The sequence below is a fragment of the Oryzias latipes genome, chromosome 17 (assembly GCF_053564925.1).
Source record: "Oryzias latipes strain Hd-rR chromosome 17, Olatipes_Hd-rR_3.1".
In the NCBI taxonomy this organism is placed as follows: Eukaryota; Metazoa; Chordata; class Actinopteri; order Beloniformes; family Adrianichthyidae; genus Oryzias; species Oryzias latipes.
In genome coordinates this window covers 36,425,082-36,443,769 of record NC_136253.1, presented here as the reverse complement: position 1 = coordinate 36,443,769, position 18,688 = coordinate 36,425,082, and the positions used below count along the sequence as shown (strand labels likewise).

Genomic DNA, 18,688 nt, shown 5'->3' with positions numbered 1-18,688 from the left:
GAGGCGCAGTAAGCTCCTCTTGTTTTAAGGGAGGCGCCGTAAGCTCCTCTTGTTTTAGAGGAGGCGCCGTAAGCTCCTCTTGTTTTAGAGGCGCCGTAAGCTCCTCTTGTTTTAGGGGAGGCGTCGTAAGCTCCTCTTGTTTTAGGGGAGGCGCCGTAAGCTCCTCTTGTTTTAGGGGAGGCGCCGTAAGCTCCTCTTGTTTTAGGGGAGGCGCCGTAAGCTCCTCTTGTTTTAGGGGAGGCGCCGTAAGCTCCTCTTGTTTTAGGGGAGGCGTCGTAAGCTCCTCTTGTTTTAGGGGAGGCGCCGTAAGCTCCTCTTGTTTTAGGGGAGGCGCCGTAAGCTCCTCTTGTTTTAGGGGAGGCGCCGTAAGCTCCTCTTGTTTTAGGGGTGGCGCCGTAAGCTCCTCTTGTTTTAGGGGAGGCGCCGTAAGCTCCTCTTGTTTTAGGGGAGGCGCCGTAAGCTCCTCTTGTTTTAGGGGAGGAGGCGCCGTAAGCTCCTCTTGTTTTAGGGGAGGCGGCGTAAGCTCCTCTTGTTTTAGGGGAGGCGGCATAAGCTACTCTTGTTTTAGGGGAGGCGCTGTAAGCTCCTCTTGTTTTAGGGGGAGGCGCCGTAAGCTCCTCTTGTTTTAGAGGAGGCGCAGTAAGCTCCTCTTGTTTTAGGGGGAGGCACCGTAAGCTCCTCTTGTTTTAGGGGAGGAGGCGCCGTAAGCTCCTCTTGTTTTAGGGGAGGCGGCGTAAGCTCCTCTTGTTTTAGGGGAGGCGGCATAAGCTACTCTTGTTTTAGAGGAGGCGCTGTAAGCTCCTCTTGTTTTAGGGGGAGGCGCCGTAAGCTCCTCTTGTTTTAGAGGAGGCGCAGTAAGCTCCTCTTGTTTTAGGGGGAGGCGCCGTAAGCTCCTCTTGTTTTAGGGGAGGCGTCGTAAGCTCCTCTTGTTTTAGGGGAGGCGCCGTAAGCTCCTCTTGTTTTAGAGGAGGCGCAGTAAGCTCCTCTTGTTTTAGAGGAGGCGCCGTAAGCTCCTCTTGTTTTAGAGGAGGCGCCGTAAGCTCCTCTTGTGTTAGAGGAGGCGCAGTAAGCTCCTCTTGTTTTAGAGGAGGCGCCGTAAGCTCCTCTTGTTTTAGAGGAGGCGCAGTAAGCTCCTCTTGTTTTAGGGGAGGCGCCGTAAGCTCCTCTTGTTTTAGGGGAGGCGCCGTAAACTCCTTTTGTTTTAGAGGAGGCGCCGTAAGCTCCTCTTGTTTTAGAAGAGGCGCCGTAAGCTCCTCTTGTACCAGAGGAGACGCCGTAAGCTCTTCTTGTACCAGAGGAGACGCCGTAAGCTCCTCTTGTTTTAGGGGAGGCGCCATAAGCTCCTCTTGTTTTAGGGGGAGGCGCCGTAAGCTCCTCTTGTTTTAGAGGAGGCGCCGTAAGCTCCTCTTGTTTTGGAGGAGGCGCCGTAAGCTCCTCTTGTTTTAGGGGGAGGCGCCGTAAGCTCCTCTTGTACCAGAGGAGACGCCGTAAGCTCTTCTTGTACCAGAGGAGACGCCGTAAGCTCCTCTTGTTTTAGGGGAGGCGCCGTAAGCTCCTCTTGTTTTAGGGGGAGGCGCCGTAAGCTCCTCTTGTTTTAGAGGAGGCGCCGTAAGCTCCTCTTGTTTTAGAGGAGGCGCCGTAAGCTCCTATGGTTTTAGAGGAGGCGCCGTAAGCTCTTCTTGTTTTAGGGGAGGCGCCGTAAGCTCCTATTGTTTCAGAGGAGGCGCCGTAAGCTCCTCTTGTTTTAGAGGAGGTGCCGTAAGCTCCTCTTGTTTTGGAGGAGGCGCCGTAAGCTCCTCTTGTTTTAGGGGGAGGCGCCGTAAGCTCCTCTTGTACCAGAGGAGACGCCGTAAGCTCTTCTTGTACCAGAGGAGACGCCGTAAGCTCCTCTTGTTTTAGGGGAGGCGCCGTAAGCTCCTCTTGTTTTAGGGGGAGGCGCCGTAAGCTCCTCTTGTTTTAGAGGAGGCGCCGTAAGCTCCTCTTGTACCAGAGGAGGCGCCGTAAGCTCCTCTTGTTTTAGAGGAGGCGCCGTAAGCTCCTCTTGTTTTAGAGGAGGCGCCGTAAGCTCCTCTTGTACCAGAGGAGGCGCCGTAAGCTTCTCTTGTTTTAGAGGAGGCGCCGTAAGCTCCTCTTGTTTTAGAGGAGGCGCCGTAAGCTCCTCTTGTTTTAGGGGAGGCGCCGTAAGCTCCTCTTGTACCAAAGGAGACGCCATAAGCTCCTCTTGTTTTAGAGGAGGCGCCGTAAGCTCCTCTTGTACCAGAGGAGGCGCCGTAAGCTCCTCTTGTTTTAGAGGAGGCGCCGTAAGCTCCTCTTGTTTTAGGGGAGGCGCCGTAAGCTCCTCTTGTACCAAAGGAGACGCCGTGAGCTCTTCTTTTACCAGAGGAGACGCCGTAAGCTCCTCTTGTTTTAGGGGAGGCGCCGTAAGCTCCTCTTGTTTTAGGGGGAGGCGCCGTAAGCTCCTCTTGTTTTAGAGGAGGCGCCGTAAGCTCCTTTTGTACCAGAGGAGACGCCGTAAGCTCTTCTTGTACCAGAGGAGACGCCGTAAGCTCCTCTTGTTTTAGGGGAGGCGCCGTAAGCTCCTCTTGTTTTAGGGGGAGGTGCCGTAAGCTCCTCTTGTTTTAGAGGAGGCGCCGTAAGCTCCTCTTGTACCAGAGGAGGCGCCGTAAGCTCCTCTTGTTTTAGAGGAGGCGCCGTAAGCTCCTCTTGTTTTAGAGGAGGCGCCGTAAGCTCCTCTTGTTTTAGAGGAGGCGCCGTAAGCTCCTCTTGTTTTAGGGGAGGCGCCGTAAGCTCCTCTTGTACCAGAGGAGGCGCCGTAAGCTCCTCTTGTACCAGAGGAGACGCCGTAAGCTCCTCTTGTTTTAGAGGAGGCGCCGTAAGCTCCTCTTGTTTTAGAGGAGGCGCCGTAAGCCCCCCCTTTTGACCTCTACAGCAGGGGTGTCCAAAGTTTTTTTGGTGAGGGCCAAATACAGAAAAATGAGCAAAGGTCTGGGCCGCACACAAGAGGTGACATATTGACACATGATTACTGTGTTTCTGACCTATAATGTGAAGAACATTGCTGTCGGTGGGAGCAGTGATGCTGATCTGAGCCACATAAAACAAGCTCACGTCAAAATGAAACATTCACTCAGACAATGAAACCTCATTCCAACCAGGCAGTTCAGAACGGCTTTATTGAGCAGCTGAAGCCAGCAGATCTGTACATACGTAGCCGTTAGTGTGGTTGACTGGCAGAGTGCAGGATTTTGTAGTTTCTAAGAGTCGAAGTCCTGTTTTCTCAGAAAAGTAGACCAAAAAAAAAGGGGCTTATGGGTGACCAACGAGGACAATTTTAACATTAAACGCACACAATTTAAAAAGCTTCATTTTACAATTACACTCTGTGACAAAATGTGCAGCTATGAACAAAATAAATTCCAAAAACAAAACAAGTTCTGTTTTACATAAAGGAAAATACTTTTTCACAGTTCAGAATGCTATTTCTTAAAATGCTCCATCCTCCGAACACACACACCCATCTCCACCTCCTCCCCCCCCCTCTCTCTCGTGGCACGCAGGCCGCTCAGCAGACGCCCACTCCGCAACACACCTTTCTGCGACCGACTCCATCTAGTGTTGAAACTGAGAAGTGCAACAGCGCCATGTGCAGGCCATATTCAATTATATTTTCAAAATTTGCCAATAAAAACAGACCCGTGGGCCGTAGTTCCGTAGCTCTACAATGTTATAGCAGAGTCTTTATAGCGTCTTATAGCGGCTATAGCGTCGTCTTAGAAGGGCCAATCAGAGAAAGCGTCTCCTTTCTCCTCACGGTGTGTCCTCCTTCCTCTTAGGGTGGCAGAACATGCAGAGGAGAACAAGATGACCGTCAGTAACCTGGGCATCATCTTTGGGCCCACGCTGGTGAAGCCCCAGCAGACGGACGCCGAGGTGTCCCTGTCGTCCCTGGTGGACTACCCCTACCAGGTCCTGATGGTGGAGCTGCTGGTGCGACATTTCCACCTCGTCTTTGACAATCCGCCTCTGCAGGGGTCTGAAACGGCTCGGAACTCCCCCAGGCTGACCCCCCAGCAGAAGGTCCGGCAGCTCAGCAAGCACTCCACCTCGCTGACAGACATAAAGGAGGTGAGGATGGACCAAGTCCTCCCCCATGAGTCGTGTTCACATCCATGGCTGGGGGTTGCAGTCAACCAGCCAGGTGTTGTGTATGGGGCGGGGGTCGTCTTTATTGTTCAGAAAGTGGGCTTTCTAGTCAGACCTGACACCTTTGACCCCTCCCTGATGAAGAGTCAGTCTTCATCAGCATCATCATTATCATGTGTCACTCAACGTCTGACCTTGTTTCTCGGTTGGGGATGCCCCCCCCAGGTGTACGTGAGTGGGAATGAGTTGCCATGGTAACCTGTTTGTTGTTGTGTCTCATCAGAACCCCAAAGTCTTTAAGAGGTTCTCCTCCGTCATCCCCTCCACACACATTCTGGACGAGGTTCAGGAAGTGGAGCCTGGAAAAGACCAAACGGAGGTTTCGGGCCAGTCCAACGAAGGGCCCACTTCTCCTGGGGGGGACGTGCAAAGGTCAGCTTTGATGTTCCAAGGCCCCCCCTCCACCGCTGTGCAGCAAAAGATTCAGCTTCGGCCGCAGCGCGGCTGGCAGGCGTCTCGACCAATCAGCATGCCCTTGGCGAGGAACCACAGAAACGTCACGGGGGAGGGCTGCGAGCGGGACGCCCCCCCCGTGAGCATCCAGGAGGAGCCCGAGCCGGAGCGGGTCCGGCCGTGCACCTCCTCCAGGGTGAGCAGCTACTACATATCGCCGTTCATCGACACGCAGACCATGCCCCGCAAGACGTGGGACAGGAAGTACAAGCACTATGACGTCACGCCACGCACCGCCATGATCATCGCCAACCTGCCCCCGCCCCACTCCGGAACCCAGCCCATTACGACAGCGCTGTCCGCCGGCAGGGGTGGGGCTGCTGCCTCTGAGACCCCCCCCAGCCCGGTGGTCCCGTTTTCTGTTGCAAAGAGGGACTCTCCCAGTCCGATGCTGACTCTCAGGGCGCCCAGGACTCTGCAGCCCCCCCCAGGGACGTTTTACAAGCCCCTACCTTCCAGTACTCTTTTAAATGGGGGTGCCCCTGTAGCCCCACCCACGTCACCCCCCCACCCCGAACCCTCTCTACCATTGACCTCAGCAACTGCCCCAGTGAGCCCCAAGCAGGCCCCCCTCCCCACGCATGTCTCCTCTGACGGCGCCTCCCCCCCTCCTCCAGCCCCCAGCAGCCCCAGTGATTGTAAGCCCGTCCAGCAAAGACTCCGCCCCCGGCGCCTGCAGGAACTTGAACACAGAGAATCTCATTTTGTTTGACAGAAGCTTTACGGCGACGTTTGAGAAAGTTTAGTTCTTCTCGGTCCAGAGGATGATCCTGCAGCAGGAGGAGGAGGAGCCAGGAGGAGGAGGAGGAGGAGTCAGGAGGAGGAGGAGGAGGAGGAGGAGGAGGAGGAAGAGTCAGGAGCCAGGAGGAGGAGGAGGAGGAGGAGGAGGAGGAGGAGGAGTCAGGAGGAGGAGTCAGGAGCCAGCTCCTCTGCACCTGCTGTCATGAACACAAACGTCATTTTTGGACAATCATCTTCCTCCTGCCAGACTTTTATGCAGGAACGTCTCTGCTGATAAAGTCTAAATAAACATGAAGCGTCTGTCTGGAAAAAGCTTTTCGTTTGTAATTCTGTCTTCTCTAAGGTTCCTGATGGGTCTATGGGGATGTTTTGTCACGTTCAGGGATCCAGGTTCTCACAAAGCTGCTGTTTCCTGTCATGTTGGAGCCCAGAGTCTAACCTGGGTACTGTTGGGGGGAGGTGGGTTACATCCTGGACTGGTCGCCAGTCTATCACAGGGACACAGTCCCACTTTAGAGAAACTGATCAACCTATGACGCGTGTCTGTGGACTGTGGGACAGACTGTGTCTGTACAAAACCCACTCATGCTAACGGCACAGCTGGGGTTCGAACCAGAACCTTCTTGTTGTGAGGGGAAGGTGCTAACCGTTGCACCACAGTGCAACCCAAAGACATAAAAAAAACCTTTTGACTTGTTTCAATGACTTGGAAGGTGTTGAAGACACGTGTCTGGCAGAACACATACCTCCTTCAAAGATGGGGGGGTATAGTGAGACCTTCAGCTGGTGGTGGTGGGGGGGGGGGGCAGTCTCTAAACCGTTTCTAGAATTTCCTCCGAACCAAAAGACTTTCTTCTTGAAGTTTCTCTGCAGCTTGTTGGGTTGTGACGGACGGAGAAACTGGACGTTTGTGATCAGAAACAGTCCTGGGGGGTTAAACGCAGGACCCCAGGCTCTTCTGCCCACGTTGGTCTGAGGATTTCAAATCAATGAAAGTCTTTCTCTCAGACGTGACGGTTTTAAAAACGGTTTTCTGATCTGAAGCTGACGTCTGTCTTCTGGTCTCCTCCTGAGAGGACCAGAGGAGGCGTTTCTTCTCATGAAGGTTTCAAACCTCAGCGGCTGCAGTCATGAAGCTCCATAGTCTTCCTCCCTTCAGCAGGTGCTTCAAAATGGACGACTGCCTTTTTTCTGTCCGCGCTGAGCTGAGAGATTAGAGCAATGAGATTAGGAGCCCTGCTGACCTGCAGCAGAGAGCTGCTTCAGCTGTTTTCCACCCTGCTGCTCGGTGGACTGGGTTCTGCCGGTTGCTGGACTGGGTTCTGCTGCTCGGTGGACTGGGTTCTGCTGCTCGGTGGACTGGGTTCTGCTGCTCGGTGGACTGGGTTCTGCCGGTTGCTGGACTGGGTGGTCAGATGATTGCTTCACAGGCTGAGGCGGCTTCTTCAAACATCGGTGAGCAGCTGCAGAGGAACTGAAGCGGTGAGTACAGTTAGTCTTCTGTCTGAAGCTCCGTGTCCAGCGGTTCTCTGTGGAACACGTTCTGCATGTTCCCTGGTGTCCAGCAGAGATCCTGGTCCTCTTCTCACTCTGCTCTCTGAAGAAGTCTTCATGAGAATCAGGTGGACAGAGCAGGAAAACCAAAGTGTTCTGGTCTTAATGAAGACAACCTTCAGGTTCGACATCATTGGTCTTTAGGGAGAAGCTTTACTGAAGTCCGATGGCAGCTTCAGTTCCTGCAGGTCAAGCTCAAAGCATCATTGCTCCGTCGCTTTTTGCCGTAAAGATTTTCAGCATGATGACTTCAGGAAGGCGACCTGGACTGAAACCCGCTTGTTCCTCACTCTGGTCGTACATTGGCTTCATGGGAAACGAGTCTGAATGGAAACCCAGCGGTCAGCTGACTGGCCGACCGCTTCAGCTGCTCAGAGAAAACGCTCTCATCCTAGACGGACTGGAACCTGAGGTCAGACGGAGACCCGAAAACCTTCTGGCCTCACCTGATCACGCCATGTTCCTAAAGCAGCTGGTTTCCAGACTTTACTTCAGGGTCATAAATCCACAGATTAATCTGGTTTATGAAGGAGAGATTATTTGATTCACTTTTGAAAACTTTTCTTTCTGAATCAGTTCGGACTCTGAGTCATGTGTCATCATGTTGAAGCACCTGAGACTCAGAGGGATGTGAAGATGTTGCTCAAAGGCACATCAGCAGGTGCTGCTCTGACTACCTGCTTGTACAAGTAGGTTTCTCCTTGACTTTCTGGAGGTGGATGTCAGGACCCAGTAGCCTGAGGAGTCCGGTCTGGGGACCATCGGAGTCCATCTCTGCTTTTTGTAGATGATGATGTTCTGCTGCTTTCATCAAACTTCAAGGACCTTCAGGTTCACGGCCTGCAGTTGGGTGTGCAGCGGCTGGAAGAAGAAGTCGCTCCTCCAGGTTGGAGGTCATGGTTCTCTTCTGAAAGGGTGGTTTGCCTCCTTTGGGTGGGTGGAGAACTCCTGTCTTAAGTGGGGGAGTTGGTGTCTTTGGGGGTGGAGAGAACAAGAGACCATCACCTGTCTTAGTTTGTCTACATGCCGCCTTGATGTGTTACCTGCTAGATTTCTAAAGTCTGTACTGAACATTTAGTCAGCACCAATTACTCAGACATGTCTCTTCAATCTGAAACATTTCCTGAGGCCTTAAAAACTGCAGTCAGTAAACCTCTCCTGAAGAAGAGCAATCCTGATGTCACAGTATTGAACAATTACAGACCCAAAAGTCCTTAAAAAGTTGTCTACCAACAGCTCACTGACTTTCTCTTATTAAACAAATTCATTTGATGTTTTCCAGTCAGGTTTTAGACCCCATCATAGCACAGAAACTGCTCTTATCAAGGTAACCAATGACATCCGCCTGAACACTGATGATGGAAAAGTCTCTGTCTTAATCCTGCTAGACCTGAGCGCTGCCTTTGATACTGTTGATCATGGGATCCTTTTGCACAGACTCCAAGACTGGGTTGGCATCTCTGGATCTACCCTAAGTTGGCTCAAGTCTTATCTAGAAGACAGGAAATATTTTGTTGAAATTGGGAGTTGTGTCTCAGACTACATGGCCTTGACTTGTGGTGTGCCCCAGGGATCGATCCTGGGACCCCTTCTGTTCAACCTCTACATGCTGCCACTAGGGCAGTTAATACGCAGTAATAACATATCTTATCACAACTATGCAGATGATACTCAGATCTATGTGTCACTGACAACAGGTGAATATGGGCCAGTGGATTCACTCAGCCACTGCCTCCAACAGATCAGTGCGTGGATGCAGAACAACTTTCTCCAGCTAAACTCAAACAAGACCGAAGTCACCGTCTTTGGTCCACAGAAACAAAGAAAAAGTGTCAGCAGTTCCCTTCACTCTCTGTCTCTAAAAGCTTCAAATCAAGTCAGAAACCTGGGGGTCATCGTGGACTCTGACCTGAACTTAAACAGTAACATAAAAGCAGCATTTTACCATCTAAAAAACATTGCCAACATCAAAACCATAGAGTCAAAGCCAGACCAGGAGCTACTTATTCCTACATTTGTGTCCTGAACAACAACAACATTTGTGGACTGAACAAGGGGAATCAGCGTTTCAGTCTTAGGCAGCTAAACGCTGGAACAGTCTCTCTGAGGCTGTGAGACAGACCTCTACTGTTTTAACGTTCAAATCCAGACTCAGAACATTCCTGTTTGGCCGTCTGTATACCTGAAGGGTCCTCATCCTCACCTCTGTTCATGTTCTTTTCTCTTTACTTCATTTAAAGTCAATTTTATTATGATTATATATGTTTTGAATTGTTATGTATTGTGATATTAATGCAATTTCCTGTGAAGTACGACAGAATTTTAGGGCCACCAACAAAAAAAACAACTAAAATTACGAGATTTTATCTCCTAAATTTACCACTTAAAATCTCGTAAATTTAGGAGAAAAAAAGTCGTAGACTAACAAGGAGAAAACACCAAAGTTTTCTGTTTATCGGAGCCTATCTTGAAGATGAAATATGTGGAGCCTTTTGTGAAGCTTTATTTAGGTTTAAAACAAAGAGATTCTGAGCTTTTTGGCGACTCAAAATCAGATTATTTTCAGTGGAGCCGTCTTTTCGGGGTTCGGTGTCGGTAAAGCGGACTTTCATCTGTAAAATAAGGAGCTCAGAGACACGTTTGGGTGCAGAGAACCGCTGCAGCCTTTATTCTCCTTTTCATTCACGTAACCTGAAGTTCATCTGTCACATTACCTCATGAACCTGTCATCCCAACACCAATGCTGAAGTAAACAGTGTTCCATACGCCCCTCCTGCAGATGAAACGTCCCGTTTCAACACAAAACAATAAAGAGGAATGAAAATAGTCTGTTATATTAGCATTACAACGTTGAAAAAGGCAAAAGTGCTGCTCCTCCTCAGACGGAAGCATCACACAAACACAGAGATCTTTGGTGGAGGAAGAAAGGATTGAAGTGGACAGCTGCCTGCAGGGACGGCTTCATGATGGGGCTGCAGAGATCCTGCAAACCAACCATCAATAAATAAAACTTTAACAAGTTGTAAATCAACCAAATGAGCTTCCAGACATCTGGAATGTTCTCAATAAACATTTAACTCACCTGTTGAACTAAGTTTAGTTGGTCTGCTCTGCTGCTGCGCGGCGTTCACCTGCTGCTCTAAACTCCACTTTAATCTCCTAAATTTACGAGTTTTTTCTCCTAAAATTTTACTTTTTTTTCTGGTGGCCCTAATACTCCGTCATAGTGAAGCACTTTGAATGACTGTGTATAAATTGTGCTACACAAATAAACTTGCCTTGGAGACTGACAGGTGGAGGGTGCAGCGGCGGAGGTGATGGGGTGTCAGTGAGGGACGAGCTGAAAGGCAAACATCTGAAAATATAAATATTCAAATGTTAGTTGGGGGGAGGGGCCTCAGTCTGCTGGATTTTTGAGGAAGGCTGTTTGGTATTTTAGGAAACAGACCTTTTGGATCTCAGAAATGACCTTTTTGCAGGACTGACCTTTGAACCACCAGACGTCGCCGTGGGCTGACTGATGGTTTCTGCCCCCCCACCGTCTGATGACCTGTTCGGAGGCTCAACCTGAGCTGCAGTGCGATGGACACCAGCTCTCAGATCCGCTTGCTCCTCTGGAAGAACTGGACTCTTCGTAAAAGACAGAAGGTGAATGTGGATGAAGAGCGGGATCTCTGTCTGAGCTCCTGGTCTGAGTTTGTCTCTTTCTTCAGAAACGCTTCCTGGTGGAGATTTTCTGGCCGGTTCTGCTGTTCGTTGGTCTGGTGTGGCTGAGGAAGGCCAATCCGCTGTACCAGCAGCATGAATGTGAGCAGCGTTCAGTCCAACCTGAAGGACTTTGCTCATTAGATGAGCGGATCGTCTCACTCTGAGTCCCGCTTTGCCCTCTGCTGTGATCCCCGTGTGAACAGGTCACTTCCCCAACAAGGCCATGCCCTCAGCTGGGATCCTGCCCTGGATCCAGGGTATCTTCTGCAACGTCAACAACCCCTGCTTCAGACATCCAACAGGGGGAGAGTCTCCAGGCGTGGTGTCCAACTACAACAGCTCAGTGTGAGCGTCACTGCGGTCCATCAAAGTCACACATCTAAGCCTGCTGCTCTGGAATTGTTGTGCTTTTGTTTTTGGCCTGATCTAGGTTGGCACGGTTCTACGTGGACATCCAGGAGCTTCTGCTAAACCAGACAGACATCCAGAATTATGGCAGACTGTGGCGAGAGCTGACGTCTTTCTCAGACTTCATGGACGTTTTACGCAGAAACCCTTCTGCTTTGGCAGGTGAAGCAGTTTGGGGCCCCTGGTGGTCAAAGCCGGACCCTAAAAGCAATAGTAGAACTAAGGGGTCTGTGAGCAGCTCAGAGGTCAACCAGAAGTCTTGTCTGGTGCCTCAGGTTCACAATGTTCGTGGTTTTATTCTGTAAACTGAACTCTCCTCTATGGTAGGGTATTTATGTCTGCTGGTCGTCTCAGACCAGGATGGTTCTGGTTCTGACCGAGTCTGATCTTCATTGCAGGCCGTGGGCTGAGAATAGAAGACATGCTGAAAGACGACGAGCTTCTCACAGCTTACCTCCTCAGAGATGTGGGTCTTCCAGAGTCGCTGCTTTACCAGCTGCTCAATGCAAAGCTGCGCCTGGAACAGGTCAGACTGAGTTCTCCTTGGTTCTCTGGAGTCACGTACTAAACCCACGCTGGTGTTCTCTACTGCTTCTCAGTTTGCATTCGGGGTCCCGGACCTTCAGCTCAAGGACATAGCGTGCAGCCAGGCGTTGCTGGAGCGCTTCATCATTTTCCCGAGTCGAATGGGACTCCACGGAGTCCGCAACGCCATGTGCGCCCTGAGCCAGCAGCGGCTGCAGAGGATAGAAGACGTCCTCTACGCCAACCTGGACTTCTTCAAGATCTTCAAGCTGGTTAGTAGATCCTGAGAGGGATTTCTGCAGCTGCCTGTCATGGCTGGGGTTGAGGGAGGGGGGCACAGAGGGCCATATTTCTGCATGTTTTCAAACAAACTCCACCCCTGTATTTTCTGATTGGCTGAACACCCACCCTAAAGGCCGCTCTGCTGCCCTGCGGGCAGGTGTCTGAGTGGGCGGGGCTTAGGGACACCCACCCTAAAGGCCACTCTGGTGTCCTGAGGGCAAGTGTCTGAGTGGGCGGGGCTTAGGGACACCCACCCTAAAGGCCACTCTGCTGCCCTGCGGGCAGGTGTCTGAGTGGGCGGGGCTTAGGGACACCCACCCTAAAGGCCACTCTGGTGTCCTGAGGGCAAGTGTCTGAGTGGGCGGGGCTTAGGGACACCCACCCTAAAGGCCACTCTGCTGCCCTGCGGGCAGGTGTCTGAGTGGGCGGGGCTTAGGGACACCCACCCTAAAGGCCACTCTGCTGCCCTGCGGGCAGGTGTCTGAGTGGGCGGGGCCGCTCCGCCACCACAGCCATGCTGAGCTCAGGTTGAGGCCGGGTGAATCAGCTGACTGACTCACAGAAAATCAGACGGCTTTATCCGTCTTGGCCTGTTTCTTTAATGGGCTTAAGCGTGCCCCCCTCCCTCCACACACACACTCGTAAGCTCATAAGTTGTTCTATTGGGGGGGCATGCTGAGGTGTCTCTAATGTGAAATGAGTGAGGTGGTGGACAGAATATAAAGACGTCCTGATTTTATTTTCACTGTGTCTCTCAGGATGATTGAATAATATTATTTTAAACTATTTTATGCTGAGAGGGATCAATTATAGCCATGAAGAACGCCATCAGTGGTGTTCACCAACAGGGTGCCGGTGGAAATTGGACGGCTGTTGGTTGAAGGAGGAGAGGAGGAAGATGTGTTGGTAGGAGGAGAGAGAAGAGGAAAGCCACGAGTGTTGGACTGAGAGTTTGAATGTTGGAACTATGACAGGAAAAGGTAGAGAGTCAGTGGACATGATGCAGAGGAGGAAGGTAGACGTACTGTGTCCAGGAGACCAGGTGGAGACCAGGTGGAGACCAGGTGGAGACCAGGTGGAGACCAGGTGGAGACCAGGTGGAGACCAGGTGGAGACCAGGTGGAAAGGTAGCAAGGCTAGAAGCTCAGGAGCAGGGTTCTAGTTGTTCTGTTGTGATGGAGATGAGAGGACAAATGGAGGAGGAGTTACCTTAAAGGAGGAGTCTGCTAGGAGTGTTGTTGGGGGTAGAAGAGTGTCAGAGTGATGAGTCTGAAGATAGAAATGGAAGGTGTGATGGTTGATGTCGTTAGTGGTTTGCCCCACAGGGAGGATGTGAGCTGGAGGAGACGTTCTGGTTGGACGTTGATGAATTGGTGATGAACATCTCTAGAAGAGAGAGAGTTGTCATTGGAGCAGATTTCAATCGATATGTTGGTGCAGGAAACAGAGGTGATGAGGAGGTGATGAGGAGGTGATGAGGAGGTTTGGTATCCAGGAGAGGAATGTAGAAGGACAGATGGAGGTTGGTTCAGTAACAAATATAGAAATGGCTCTGGTGAATACGTTTCTTGAGAAACATAGGATGACCTATAAGAGTGGAGGCAGAAGCACACAGATGGACTACATCTTGTGTAGACGGTGGAATTCCAGCATTTTTCTACCCATGACTCTACATTTTCCTGCCCCCCCCACCATTTTCATTGAATGCAAAAAGAAGGAAGGAAGGATATTTCTACCTTTGTTTGGCACTCATGGTTTTTTGCCTCCTGCATTTGAGAACACAGTTTCAAAACAGTTCCAGCTGATGTTCCAACATCTGAAGAGAGAACAGAGGAACCGGTTTTTACATTTCTTCTGTTTTTCAGTTTGACTTTTCTGTGCTTCTTTCTCAACAGATGCCTCAGGTTCTGCATAGAGGATCTCAGGGGATTGATCTGCACTTCTGGGGCCAAGTCCTCAGCACGGCATCCGACAAGATCCAGATAGTAAGAACTCCTGCAGCTCTACAGTCTGAGTCCTGCAGGACCTGATTTTATGTTTGTAGTTGTGCAGGAAGTGTTTTTTTCTGTTGCTGCCGGTTTGAGGTTACTGAGCGTGCTCCAAGTCACGATTGCAGACGCACCGCTGAACAACAATGCAGACGCTGACGTCATGGATTCTTAAAAACTAGAATATGGTGGACTTTAGTCACAGGAAAAGTGGAGGAAATGCAAAAAACTGATGTGGTTTCACTTACAGACTGAGAATAACAGAGTTTCTATCAACTACCCATGTTCAACTTTCTGCCCCCCATCCAGTCCAAGTGGCTATGAAATATAGAACAACGTTCAGCTTCAGCTACAAAATGAGTTTATCTAAGCAAAAGCAATAGATGTCCATCACAGGAGCCACTCAGCTGCATCTGCGTTCATTCAAAAAAGCTCATCATGTCAAAGAAGCTGCTGCGTGTGCAGCCTTTCCAGGTTTCAGGAGCAAAGCCCTCAGGTTGGTGGGGAAATGTGTAACCATGGTGATGAAGTAGCCAGCAGCTCAGCGATGGACCCGTGACGTTGTCAGACGTGCAGCTGGTTCGGCTGAAGATGTTTCCGTTGCAGAATTTTCCAGGTCAAGAGCAGAAAGCCTCAGACGTGGCCTTCGGTTGTTCCAGCGCGGTCGCTGACGGGTGGAACAATGAGTTGGAGAAGGTCCGGGGGGGGGGGGGGGGGGGGGGTAGCAAATTCCTTTTTGGTGACTCTTCCTTTAGGTGGGACGTTTGTGTCGCCGTGGTGACAGAATGTCTCCCCGCTTCCCCTTCCAGGTAGGCGTCAAAGAAATAAACAAAGGGGGGGTTCAGGTTCACGGTCAGAGGACTTATCTCTATTCCTGTAACCATGGAGACCAGCAGCATGTGTCTGTTCTGGATAATAAGGGGGTATTCATTATGGGATGGATAACGTCTTGAGTTTTCCCTCATTCTGCTGCTGTCAGACGTTTTTATTTCACCTTCATGAGGATTTCTGCAGTTTCATAACGTTTGTTAAACATTCTGTCTCTAAGGGGAGAGAACATTCTTCTGACAGACGTTCCTCCTGTCTCTAAGGAGAGAGAACCTTCTTCTGACAGACGTTCCTCCTGTCTCTAAGGAGAGAGAACGCTCTTCTGACAGACGTTCCTCCTGTCTCTAAGGAGAGAAAACGTTCCTCTAACAGACGTTTTTCCGTTCTTTAAGGAGAGAGAATGTTCTAACAGACGTTCCTCCTGTTTCTAAGGAGAGACGAAATGTTCTTCCAACAGACTTTCCTCCTGTCCCTAAAGACAGAGAACATTTTTCTAACAGACGTTGTTCCTATCTCTGAAGATAAAAAAGGTTATCCTAACAGACGTTCTTCCTGTCTGAACCTTCTTCTGACAGACGTTCCTCCTGTCTCTAAGGAGAGAGAACCTTCTTCTAACAGACGTTCCTCCTGCCTCTAAGGAGAGAAAACGTTCCTCTAACAGACGTTCTTCCGTTCTTTAAGGAGAGAGAATGTTCTAACAGACGTTCCTCCTGTTTCTAAGGAGAGAGAACCTTCTTCTGACAGACGTTCCTCCTGTTTCTAAGGAGAGAGAACCTTCTTCTGACAGACGTTCCTCCTGTCTGAACGTTCTTCTAACAGACGTTCCTCCTGTCTCTAAGGGGAGAGAACGTTCTTCTGACAGACGTTCCTCCTGTCTCTAAGGGGAGAGAATGTTCTTCTGACAGACGTTCCTCCTGTTTCTAAGGAGAGAGAACCTTCTTCTGACAGACGTTCCTCCTGTCTCTAAGGAGAGAGAACCTTCTTCTAACAGACGTTCCTCCTGTCTCTAAGGAGAGAAAACGTTCCTCTAACAGACGTTCTTCCGTTCTTTAAGGAGAGAGAATGTTCTAACAGACGTTCCTCCTGTTTCTAAGGAGAGAGAACCTTCTTCTGACAGACGTTCCTCCTGTTTCTAAGGAGAGAGAACCTTCTTCTGACAGACGTTCCTCCTGTCTGAACGTTCTTATAACAGACGTTCCTCCTGTTTCTAAGGAGAGAGAACATTCTTCTGACAGACGTTCCTCCTGTCTCTAAGGAGAGAAAACCTTCTTCTCCCAGACTTTCCTCCTGTTTCTAAGGAGAGACGAAATGTTCTTCCAACAGACTTTCCTCCTGTCCCTAAAGACAGAGAACATTTTTCTAACAGACGTTGTTCCTATCTCTGAAGATAGAAAAGGTTCTCCTAACAGACGTTCCTCCTGTCTGAATGTTCTTCTAACAGACGTTCCTCCTGTCTCTAAGGAGAGGAAACGTTCCTCTAACAGATGTTCTACCTGTTTCTAAGGAGAGAGAACTTTCTTTTAACAGAAGTTCCTCTGTCTCTGAAGAGAGAAAACGTTCTTCCAACAGACGTTCCTCCTGTGCCTGAGGAGAGAGAACTTTCTTCTGACAGACGTTCCTCCTGTGTCTGAGGAGAGAGAACTTTTTTTGGATCAGATGGTAGCAGAATAAAAATGTCTTCCTGTCTTCTTGCAGCTCATGCAGCGGGACAGCTCTCAGGACTTCCTGAAGGCCGTCTCTCCGTTCTTTCAAGCGGGAGGTCCTTCATCCTTCACCCAGCTGATGTCTAGCGTGTCCAGCCTTCTCTGCGGATACCCAGAAGGGGGGGGCTCCAGTGTCCTGTCCTTCAACTGGTACGAAGACAACAACTATAAGGTGTTTTTGGGGGTGAACGGCAGCAAGAAGCAGGACTACGTCTACGACCACACAGCCAGTAAGTGATGGGCAGAACTTTTCCTCTGTTTGTGCTGCTGCTTTGAGGAACCATGTCTGGAAATCCTGTCTGGAGCCAGTGTTCCTCTGTCTGTAAAATATCGTTCCTCTGTCTGAGAGGAGCTGAGAGGTTCTTTTCACAGCATTTTCTACCATGTCCACCTTCAGCTCTGCAGCTTTGTGAGGAGCTGCTGGATAAGCGTACAGCCTTTTCATGTCCTCTGGTCTCTGACACATTTCTAGGGGTTTTCTGTTCCATGTTTACGTTCTACACTGAATGACAGCTGTCATCAAAAGCACGAACAATAAAAGGAAGATTTGTCCACAAAACAGCCCGTTTGCCTGAAATCAGAAAAGGGGACCGTGGGACCTTCCATGTCTGCTTTACCGACTTCCTGTCGCCAAGGCGCACTCATCCGTGACATCAGCACCTCTGCCCGCCAGCTCGCTCACCACAACCCCTCCTTTCCCACAATAATTGTCCTCAAGTTCCCGGAATCAGAGACCCTCAAGAAGGACCCTCATCCACAGCATCAAGCAGCAAAATAAACAGCACATCATCCGCTTCCAACTGCCCGCTTCAGACAGTAAAGTCTGCAACATGTCACTCAAACGAGACGGCAACTTTAATCAGGTTGACACTTTTGCAATCTTTCAAAGTAGACCAGATCTTTGGAAACCAGATGGAATCCACCCAAACCGAAGAGGACCTGACATTTCACCCATGAACGTGTCCCCCTCCGCTCCAGTAAAGTGCCTGACCACTGCCAGAGCCTCAGCTACGCCTCAGCTACGCTTCAGCCACACCTCAGCTACGCCTCAGCTACGCCTCAGCTACGCTTCAGCCACACCTCAGCTACGCCTCAGCTACGCCTCAGCTACGCCTCAGCTACGCTTCAGCCACACCTCAGCTACGCCTCAGCTACGCCTCAGCTACGCTTCAGCCACGCCTCAGCTACGCCTCAGCCACGCCTCAGCTACGCCTCAGCTACGCCTCAGCTACGCTTCAGCCACACCTCAGCTACGCCTCAGCTACGCTTCAGCCACACCTCAGCTACGCCTCAGCTACGCCTCAGCTACGCTTCAGCCACACCTCAGCTACGCCTCAGCCACACCTCAGCTACGCCTCAGCTACGCCTCAGCTACGCTTCAGCCACACCTCAGCTACGCCTCAGCCACGCCTCAGCTACGCTTCAGCCACACCTCAGCTACGCTTCAGCCACACCTCAGCTACGCCTCAGCTACGCCTCAGCTACGCTTCAGCCACACCTCAGCTACGCCTCAGCTACGCCTCAGCTACGCTTCAGCCACACCTCAGCTACGCCTCAGCCACGCTTCAGCCACACCTCAGCTACGCCTCAGCTACGCTTCAGCCACGCCTCAGCTACGCCTCAGCCACGCCTCAGCCACGCCTCAGCTCCGCCTCAGCCACACCTCAGCTACGCCTCAGCCACGGCTCAGCTACGCTTCAGCCACGCCTCAGCTACGCCTCAGCCACGCCTCAGCTACGCCTCAGCCAAGCCTCAGCTACGCCTCAGCCACGCCTCAGCTACGCCTCAGCCACGCCTCAGCTACGCCTCAGCTACGCCTCAGCCACGCCTCAGCTCCGCTTCAGCCACACCTCAGCTACGCCTCAGCTACGCTTCAGCCACGGCTCAGCTACGCTTCAGCCACACCTCAGCTACGCTTCAGCCACACCTCAGCTACGCCTCAGCTACGCTTCAGCCACGGCTCAGCTACGCCTCAGCCACGCCTCAGCTACGCCTCAGCCACGGCTCAGCTACGCTTCAGCCACGCCTCAACTACGCCTCAACTACGCCTCAGCTACGCCTCAGCTACGCCTCAGCTACGCTTCAGCCACACCTCAGCTACGCTTCAGCCACACCTCAGCTACGCTTCAGCCACACCTCAGCTACGCTTCAGCCACACCTCAGCTCCGCCTCAGCCACGCCTCAGCCACGCCTCAGCCAAGCCTCAGCCACGCCTCAGCTACGCCTCAGCCACGCCTCAGCTACGCCTCAGCCACGGCTCAGCTACGCTTCAGCCACGCCTCAGCTACGCCTCAG

General features: G+C 51.2%; 2 protein-coding genes across 9 annotated transcripts in view; both read left to right on the top strand.

Annotated features, from left to right (window-relative positions):
- The window catches only part of LOC101172644 (rho GTPase-activating protein 29), a 31,349-nt gene extending 25,640 nt beyond the window's left edge, over positions 1-5,709 (top strand). For all 4 annotated transcript variants that reach the window (XM_023964851.2, XM_023964852.2, XM_078935429.1 and 1 more), the window contains 2 exons: positions 3,834-4,125; positions 4,427-5,709. In XM_023964851.2, the coding sequence (XP_023820619.1) occupies positions 3,834-4,125; positions 4,427-5,368 (1,234 nt within the window). In that variant the 3' untranslated portion in view covers positions 5,369-5,709. The remainder of the gene's footprint in view (positions 1-3,833; positions 4,126-4,426) is intronic.
- A 1,040-nt stretch (positions 5,710-6,749) lies between these two features.
- Positions 6,750-18,688, top strand: part of LOC101172396 (retinal-specific phospholipid-transporting ATPase ABCA4) — a 36,728-nt gene continuing 24,789 nt past the window's right edge. For 3 of the 5 annotated variants that reach the window (XR_013650736.1, XM_023964848.2, XM_023964849.2), the window contains exons 1-8: positions 10,460-10,599; positions 10,665-10,758; positions 10,863-11,004; positions 11,090-11,229; positions 11,466-11,593; positions 11,667-11,864; positions 13,770-13,859; positions 16,386-16,623. Coding sequence is in view for 4 of the 5 variants with exons in the window: in XM_023964848.2 (XP_023820616.1) it covers positions 10,534-10,599; positions 10,665-10,758; positions 10,863-11,004; positions 11,090-11,229; positions 11,466-11,593; positions 11,667-11,864; positions 13,770-13,859; positions 16,386-16,623 (1,096 nt within the window). In the remaining variant the exon portion in view is untranslated. Of the gene's footprint in view, positions 6,880-10,451; positions 10,600-10,664; positions 10,759-10,862; positions 11,005-11,089; positions 11,230-11,465; positions 11,594-11,666; positions 11,865-13,769; positions 13,860-14,562; positions 14,672-16,385; positions 16,624-18,688 lie in introns of those variants that run through there. The other 2 variants (XM_023964846.2, XM_023964850.2) reach the window with 2 other exon arrangements.